This window comes from Chanodichthys erythropterus, chromosome 5, assembly GCF_024489055.1.
Source record: "Chanodichthys erythropterus isolate Z2021 chromosome 5, ASM2448905v1, whole genome shotgun sequence".
In the NCBI taxonomy this organism is placed as follows: Eukaryota; Metazoa; Chordata; class Actinopteri; order Cypriniformes; family Xenocyprididae; genus Chanodichthys; species Chanodichthys erythropterus.
In genome coordinates, this window is record NC_090225.1 from 20,307,795 (window position 1) to 20,317,271 (window position 9,477).

General features: G+C 39.8%; 1 protein-coding gene across 1 annotated transcript; it reads left to right on the forward strand.

Moving 5' to 3' along the window:
- The first annotated feature begins 2,258 nt into the window (after positions 1-2,258).
- osr1 (odd-skipped related transcription factor 1) lies at positions 2,259-8,223 on the forward strand. Its single transcript, XM_067385353.1, has 3 exons — positions 2,259-2,491; positions 5,904-6,584; positions 7,415-8,223. The coding sequence occupies exons 2-3, from the start codon at positions 5,923-5,925 to the stop codon at positions 7,545-7,547; spliced, it is 795 nt and encodes a 264-aa protein (XP_067241454.1). The 5' UTR covers positions 2,259-2,491; positions 5,904-5,922; the 3' UTR covers positions 7,548-8,223.
- Positions 8,224-9,477: the final 1,254 nt, after the last annotated feature.

Below are 9,477 nucleotides of genomic sequence, written 5' to 3' on the forward strand. Positions count from 1 at the left end.
GTAAAACCCAGGCTGTTTTTACTTTAAGTAGGCTACAACTCAGGTTTGGCTTAGAAAAAAATATGTTAACGTGTAGCCTATAGGCCTATATCAAGACTCTAAAGAGCATGATAGACGCAGGCAGGGGGCCTGTATTTAGACAGCCGTCAGTAGTTCAGAATTTGAGAGCAGCTCTCTTACTTCACAGACTTTGAAATGTTAAACTTTCAGTGGCTGAAGTGTTTAGATTAGCGAAAGTGATGTAAATAGACGTGATGAAATATGTAAGTGAGCTGTAAACAGTTCTTTTTATCTTCAGGCAGTCGTGTGTGCGTTCATGTGCATGTGCAGAACGCATTGTGTGTGTGAGCCGCGCTTTAAACATGCGCAGCTCGCGCTCGCACCAAATCTATTCTTTACAGTTTGTTTTCTTTTTCCCTCCAAAAATGTAAATGATGTCTAGCTGCTGTTTTTTATTATATGCAGCCGAAGAGTGGGCGCACGGCTTCCGTGGCAGGTTTTGCTGATTAATTTCCTGAGGTCAGGGCTATTGCGCTGTGCTCAGTGATGCAACATGGACTCACAGACAGCCAGAATTTTCTCATAAACCTAACAGAGCAAACTGCATGGGCCTTTGCACTCAGCATTTTATAGGCCTAGCCTATCTCTGTGTAGATGATCACTAAAATTGGCTTAAGGATAGTTTGATAGTTTATGCTTTTGAAATCAGATAAAAGTAACAGGGGAATTAAGCCAATTTCTAAGCTTTAAACAAAACCTTCCATGCACTTCACACATGAATACACACTCCCATTAAAGAAATCGATTGTTTGAATTTTTACTCATGATTATTTTTTGTTCATCAGGCTTTTCAAACATGTCAAAAACAATGACTCAGTATATAAGGTGCGCCAAATTTACGTCCAGCTCTCAACAAACACACCTGAACCGGCTAGACTAAGTCTATGGATCACTTGAAAATTACAGGTAGTTGTGTTAGAACATGATTGGAACTAAATTCTGCACGAAGGTGATCCACAGAAGTAGGGCTGAGCGCCTCTGCAGTAGCTGGATTGCAATTTTACGCGCTCTCGCCACCAGGTGGCGCGTATTGAGCGTTTAACAGATGCGCTCCAGCGTCCTTGTCCTGCTCTAATCCACTGAGTCTTTCTGCTGTGCGTCTCGAACGAATGAACCTGTAATCTGCATCTCGGAGGAGTTTATGTGGGGTGACGTCATAAGAGATTTCCCGAGTCAACAAAACAATGTTCGTGAAAATTAACTGTTTATTTCCATTTAAAAAAATGAGAATTTGATGTATTTCTAACATTTAGCCTAAATCTTAAAAAGTTACATGCGTGCAGCAGTGCATTCAGAACGGTACAAATGTCATTTAAAAATGTGTCTATTTTCATTTAAACTAAACGAACTTTCCTTTCTCTCTTATACACAAATGTGAGATTACATGATTTTTTCACCTTCACAGTTTACGCTAACCTAGGTGTGTTTGACCCCAGGAGGAAAAGTTTATACCGAGAATTTCCACCGCATTTCAGTTTCTTAAAGTGCTCGAGCTTCTTGAATTCACCTTTCGTGCGTAAGGAAAATGAAACTCGTGCTCTTAATCTGTCTTCACTGGGGTCGGGGTGACAAATTGACTAATGGTTTTGGGACGTTTAAAACTGGTCTCTCATTTCTTTCTCGCAGAGAGCACAAGTTAAAGGTGACAGTTGTATATTTACCTTAATTAATACAAAGTGAAGCTTGATTTGTTGCCGCCCCCACCTCGCACAGAAGCTCATTTTAAACAAGAATTCTTTGACTTTCTGCTTTATGCCTTATTGATGAAAGCGTTCATTTAATTAGACTTTTTGTTACCCGAAACTCAGCTTGGAAATTAAAATAATAATAGCCTAATAATAATAATAATGTGGGAAAAAGAACATAACATTTATCATTAAACGTATCATATTTGATGCAAAATGTTCCAATTTTAATGATTTCTGTTTTTCTCTTTCCTTCTACTGTCCTCATTATTATCTCACAAGACCTTTAATGCCAACGTAAAAGTTTGAAAAGTTGCACTGGAGTTCAGTCCTCTGGCATATATACTGGGATAAAAGTCTGCATGTGTTTGGTGCTTTAGCGTCGAAGGCTGCTGTACCAGTGGAGGAAACTTTACTTCAGTATTTTGGGGGTTTGGCTGTGTGACGTCGCGGGTTGGGTTACAATAAAGAGGCGGTTTGACTTTGGGACCACAAGACAGAGCTAGAGTAAGACGCAGAGAGAGAGTTTCTACCCCGAGTAACCAAATACTCACAGCGCACAACCGCTGGACCACAGCTGTGCGAACTTCAGGGTTTTCCCGTGTCTCTGCTGCGAGAACATGCTGAGCAAGACGAACATTTCTCCGATCCGCCTGAGAGTTTTGCACTGAATTTAAAAACGCTGTGGGAAGACTAAGTGACTCTAAATCTTCTTATTTTGGATCGCCTTGCTTCACCAAGACCTGGTAAATATTTTCTGGCTTTTTTGAAATATTTTGACAAGCTTTTACTACTATTGTACTGTCAGTGATTTCCTGCTCTAGATGTAAACAACAAATGTGTAGCCTAATGATCAAGTGCATTTAAGAATGAATTAGCAAAGCGAGAAATTGCTTGTAAAGCATGAAGGGTACAAATTGTAACACTCTAGCTGTTTAAAGGAAAATATTTGGAACAGTTGTTGAATTAACTTCATTGCAATGTCTAAGTAATTTGTTGCTTAAAGCATATAAAAGTCACAGCAAAGTTACTAATGTGTAAATGATGGTGTTTAATGGTGATCGGGTCAGTGATCAACAGGTGGGATGCGCGTTCCAAATTCGTATTGATTATAAATGGTGTGAACACGTTTAAAATGTTGTTGTAGGAATAAAATAATTTGTTTGCACTACATACATGTTACTCAAACAAAACTAAATGTCTGGTAAATTAAATATGTCGTCTGTCGAAAACCTTGAAACTGCTTTCATGTCACCCGTTGTTTTTCATTCAAAACTGTAACAAATTCGTTCAAGCAAATTTTAAACTTTAGATTGTATTATGCCTCTGTAGAAAGCTCTCTCTCTCTCTCTTTTTTTCTAAACCATGCGTGGCCTTGTGGTCAGTGATCTCGAGTCGTGATTTTAATGGTTTTACAGTGATGCTCGGTGTCGAGCAGTTATTCGTTTGTTTCGGTTTATTTTTAGCGCTATTCGTTCACCTCGTGTCTTGCGGAAGCAGCAAAATTGTCAAAAATAAATCGAAATATATTTTGTCACCCAAGAAAAATCCAGTTACAATTAATCCTAAACACTAGAGACTTTTAATAATAATAATAATAATAATAATAATAATAATAAAAAAAACGAAACGTCATTTCTTTTAAAATAATATGGACCGAAGCCTATATAGGCCTATATATTTTAAAATAATAAGGGCATATTTTAAAACAGGCCTATGTATAAATAAAGTTTTTTTTTTTTGTCGCAAAATGATTTAGTTTTGCATTTAAAGTATTCTACAAGACATTTAAGCATACTCTAAATCTATCCAACAATTGAAACATTTCAGATATGAATAACGTTTAGCATTTTAGCCTAAAATATTAATGTAAAAAATGTTTTGTCATAAATTAATTGCCACATCTGTTGGATGCCCCCTGTCAGAAATGACTACTATTAAAACATTTAATGTATACACGATTTGTTTAATTTTTAGAAAGAAAATGCAACGAATTTCGATATTGCATCAAGCACAGTTCAAATATAAACCAGTTAAAATTAATAAGTGTTTTAGTATTTGGACTGTGACCTTTTCAGCTTTAACTGTTACATATTTTGATCTGTCTACACAAAGTGCATCAGTATGAATTTGACACAATATGCTGTGGTCATTATTTAGCTACTTTAAAATATTACAGCCAATTATTTTCCTTAAGATTCAGGCAAATGCGTTTTACATCAAACTGCAAACACAATAAAGAGCTAGGCCTTCTACCACAATACTTAAATATATTTGTATGTTTAGTGAACTGTTTGGCGGTGCTTAATGAATGGTGTGTTTCCCTCTCCCCAGGGTTAAGTGATCACATCCTCTCGGGGGGCTGCGTGGAAAAAGGAAAACATACACTTACATGATAATCGTTGCACAATTGACCAAAGACTCGTCGTTAACGCATGAACCTCGAGACCGTGATTAATTCCTGTAATACACGTCGAGATTTCTCTGTGATCTCAGTACTCGCGACAGGCGCACATTCACACCTACTGAGAGATAAAACACTGATGACCTCCGCGCGCTCAACGCGCAACTGATGAATGCTGAGCAATCACAGTTATTGATAAGGAAGCTTACTGATAGACAGAGGCCACACTGAGGGCGCAAACTTGCCATGCGTCTGACAATATTCTTGGAGTAGCCTATTTGCACACACTGACGAGTGTTTATGGTTTCAAATAGGCATAACAAATTAGATTTTACTTTATGTTTTATATATTTCTAAAAAAAAAAAAAAAAGGTTTCATTTTTGAGGGGGACGTGTCACATTAGAGACCTACATCAGGGTGGATGAGGGTAGCCTAGCCGACCCCGAGCTCAGCAAATTGTGGTGTGATTTTCTCGACTCTTTCACCACCTTCTGGGATAGACGTCTTTAGCTCCACAACACTGATTCTGCCTGGCGTGGGGGATAAAATCTGCGAGATTTATCGAGATACAGTGAGCAAATCCGCCTAATTAGTCCCGGAAAAATGTCCAAGCACTTGTGAAATCCCACAATTCAGAAATGTCTATTCCACCAAAACTTTCAACTGGCGTTAGATTTAACGGTTAAGCAGATAGTTCCCTCACACATTCCCGTCCGTCACTCGTTTTAAAGGTATGTGGACTTCAAAGGGTTAAGGGTACGAGCCTGTTCTCGGGAGCGAGTCCTGATCTCCTCTAATGACCTCCGTAAGTAAAAGTCAATTACTTCTGCGCCATGATCAGAGCGTCCAAATCCCCGGGGGAGCTTTGAGCTTCAGAAAGACTAATTAGGACTATTTCACTATTTCGCAGATCAGACCCTCTCCGCATATATTCAACATAGACATATAAGCGTCATCATTTACATTTCAGACTTTTTAAGCTGAAAACGTTTCTAGCGATGTGACTTCCTTTTTTTCTTGACCGTTCTTGAACTTTAGAAACATGACACATTTAAAATGTCGTACAACATTTGCAGCCATCCATCATAACCTGAGAACCATATCTGGTAACCCTATAGTTTCGGTTTGTATTCACAGTATAATCTAACACACAACACACTGTTGCATTTCACGTGATAGGCCAACTTATACAACTGTGTGAAACAAAACAATCCTCCAGACACATGAGTAACACTGTATACACACCAAGCCTGTTTGTTTGAGTGTGTGTGTGCTTGTAGTTCCTGAAGAGACAAAGAGGAGTTATTGTGCTTTGTGTCTGTTCTCATCCAACCTGATTAAACAGTTGAGGCAGGTATGTCACCTGCTGTCTTTCGTCTTCATGGCCATGGGCATATTTTCGGCATTTAGAAGACGCCTACGCCAAAATGTACATGCACACACATTCATCTGGCAGGCTTGAGCATTGCTTTGTGCTCACGTTGGAGTGTGCTCTTTCAATATGTCAGACAAGGTGCCTCACTTGACAAGTGCAGTTTATGTCTTGACGTGAGTGTACGCGCGTGTTTTTCTTTTTCTTTTTAGGGAAATCCCTTCAGCCTGTAAGGACCAAAAACTAATTTTTTCCAAGTAACGCATAATACAGGTCTATAATATAACAGAAAATGTAAACATAGCGGGTGTATTCCCCATGGATGTCTGCAGGTGTATTCGTTTTGCTCTTTCTTTACTCATTAGTCTTTTTCTCCTACAGAAACTTTCTGGAATCAGACATGGGCAGTAAGACGCTCCCAGCACCCGTGCCTCTTCATCCTTCTCTGCAGCTGGCGAACTACTCCTTCCTTCAGACCTCCAACGGGCTGCATTTGCCTGCCGACCACATGCCCAGCATCTACAGTTTCAGTGCCCTGCATGCCGTCCACCTGCACCAGTGGACTCTGGGCTACCCACCGTTCACTTTGCCACGCTGTACCTTCTCCAAGCTGCCTGGCCTAGTGGACGCACGCTTCCCTCTACCCTCAATCCCTCTGTTCCCCCATCTCGTCCAGCCCGCCAAGCAGGAATCCCCCGGGCCTGGTTCTGGAGCGTCCAGCAAAAGCAAACCCCGTTTTGACTTTGCCAACCTGGCAGCGGCCGCAACGCAGGACGACGCCCTGAAGGCGGAAGATCTGAGCACTAACAATGGGCACGTGCGCTCGCCCTCGTTAGGCTGCCTGCTAGATGTGGCCAAGCTCTCCTCGCCAGAAAGAAAACCCAGCCGTGGACGACTCCCATCCAAGACGAAAAAGGAGTTTGTGTGCAAGTTCTGTGGCCGCCACTTCACTAAGTCCTACAACCTGTTGATCCATGAGCGCACGCACACAGACGAACGGCCGTACACTTGTGACATCTGTCACAAGGCCTTCAGGAGGCAGGACCACCTGAGAGACCACAGGTAAGGACATATCAGTACACTGATCACAGATCAGATGATTTACAGCTGATATTGAAATACACTCCTGCTCATACCTGCCCGTTCATACATAAAGTGTACGGTAATGTGAATTCCGGCCCACCCACAAACTCCCAACCTCCCGCAGATTCTGTTCCAATCGTGACTTCATCATGAATTACCGCACCTGGTAATTCTCTCCCATCATTCCAGTTAGAAAATGACATGGGGTATAATGTTAAATATTTGTTAATCAATAATAATAATAATAATAATAATAATAATAATTATAAAAAACAAGTATATATAAATATTTATATTTTTTTTTATATAAAATAACGATCTGAGCTTAACGTTAATGTGGTTAAAATTAAGCCTCAAGCACTACAGATGGAAACAAATAAGTCTCTTTTTTTAAAACCACACCTGCTCTGGTGATTTATGACATTCGATATTCCAGTACTATAAGAATGATTTAAATTAGTTGAGACATGCTGAACAATCTCTTCCAGTTCTTCAGTAATGATCTTGGCTCTTTTCCTCACTGACAATTATCACTAGATATACATCATGTTTGAGATTTAATTAACATTTGCAGACCCAAAGATTTGTCATAACAAGGCATCTAACTATTGCACTATCTTCAATTTAAAATTGCCGTCATTTCAATAGTTCACATTTTTTGGCAGCATGCTGAAACACAGGATATTCAATCCTAGAAAAAAAGCTCAGACCACTTTAAAATCTGTGTTGTTTAAGTTGTAAACATGCCTACATCCATTAACAAACCACAACTATTCTCTCTCTCTCTCTCTCTCTCTCGTTCTCTAAAGGTACATCCATTCCAAAGAGAAGCCATTTAAATGCCAGGAGTGTGGAAAGGGTTTCTGTCAGTCCAGAACTCTTGCTGTCCACAAAACATTACACATGCAGGTCAAGGAGCTCAAACCAGCCAAGATAAAGTGAGGGCATCTGCTTCAATCAATGGGGACACTATAAAACAAAACCTAGTGACTCCAGCCAATAACATTCCAAGGCCACAGAGACTCCATCCGAGGGCCGTGGACCTCTGCGCACGGCTTCACGCACCAAAGATGGATTAGGCCTGACCAAAGAGCTTCCTGAAAAGGCATCCTTCCATAACCTACAGCCATGATGCCTTAAAGTTTGACTGATACAAAGGAATGGAGAACCCGGATGAGAAGTCACGGAACTGAGCAGAAGCTTTAACATGGATTTAAGACAATCAAATTGATTGAGTTGTTTAAGAAAGAACAAATAAGCAAGAAGAGCGCCGACACCAAAGAGAACAGCTATAGTGAGATCTGTGATTTTAGTCTGCACTGCTCCATTCCGAATGATCTGTTGTTTTATTTTTGTACACAGTGATTTTTCTAGATATTGTTGACATTGTCGTTGATGAAGGCAGACTCGTCGGACCTATGCAGTTACTGAGAGCCCACCAAAGCTCTCGCATTTAAAACCCAAAGTCAGTCGAGCAGTCGTTTCTTCTCACCAAAGACACCTACGATCATGTAATTCCTCCTTTTGTACAGATTCCTTTTTGTATAACTGATATTTGGCACTTTAATCTGATTATTGTTTATTTACATGTATCACTGGATTCCTTAAACTTATTTTTGAAAATAAATAGTCGTTTCTGTATCAAATACATGTTTGTCGTAGTCAATGCAAATCCTAACCCTATATAAAATTCTTCTCAGCACGTTTTTGAAATGTAAAATCTGGTGATACACGATCACAACTGGCACAAATAAAGAGGGTTCGTCTTCACAGACTAGTTCAACATTAAACAAAAAGCAGGGATAAACAATGTGCTCCACACTTGACTGAATAAATCAATAAATGATGATCCGTGATGTGAAGACATGGATTGACTTCACATTGCCCTGGGGCGCGACATCTGCTGCTTTCCTCATAAGCATCCTGGATCTTTCACTGAGCTTTAGATCACTGTAGCTTTAAAAAGCCATCAGAGGGCATGAAAGTTCATGTATTCATAGAGAAATCAATGTAAACAGACACACCTGCAAACACAATTCAGAGGATAAATGTGGTGTTCAGAGAGATAAAAAGGCTTGTCTAGAATTATCAGGAGTGTTAGATCCTTGAGTCGGCACAAACTCTAACTAAACAAGGTAAACTTGGGCGGATCTATTTTTAAACTCCAGAATTAGCAGCAGAAAGCTTCAAACAACAAGGATCATCAGAGCCAGTCATTCTTACAGGTCCAGATGAATTGGCTCATTACAGAAACTGCGTTTCTCAACCGGAGCTCGGACCCACGCACAATTTAAAAACACAAATGAGGAAGAATCTTTAAAAACTCACCATTCCAAATTCAGACCACAACATCAGATTTATAGCCTCTGCTATGGTGAGCAAAGTGCCAAACACTTTCACAACATCTGTGATACAGTTCTTGCTCTACACCCAGAGCTGGTCTCTTGGGTTTGTTCACAGGAATGGAAGTATGTGTTTGTGAGTGTGTAGCATGTGTGTGGGTTTGTGTATGATGTGAGTTTCCGTGCACAGTCATGATTACTTTCACCCTGACATCATCGCCCTTGGCTTGCAAGAAGTGGTCAACGGGCAGAAGAATCTGAATTCTTCTCAGAATCATCTTACAGTATGATGAGAACTGCAATGCTGTGTTATGAAGCAATTCTCAAAAAAAAAAAAAAAAAGCATTATTATTTATGTATAAATTGTCAAAATGATTGACGTTTACACAGAACCGCTAAACAACTGAAAACTCTGTATTATACATGCAATTTCACTTTGTAAAGAAAACTACATTCCTATAGACTGAACACGCAATACACATGCACATATCATCACCGTTTTCACAAATTTGTGTTTTTGTAGTTTACAT

Coding starts and splice junctions, on each gene's coding strand:
- osr1 (XM_067385353.1), top strand. CDS start 5,923: ATGGGCAGTAAGACGCTCCCAGCACCCGTGCCTCTTCATCCTTCTCTG. Junction 6,585..7,414: donor GACCACCTGAGAGACCACAG/GTAAGGACATAT, acceptor CGTTCTCTAAAG/GTACATCCATTCCAAAGAGA.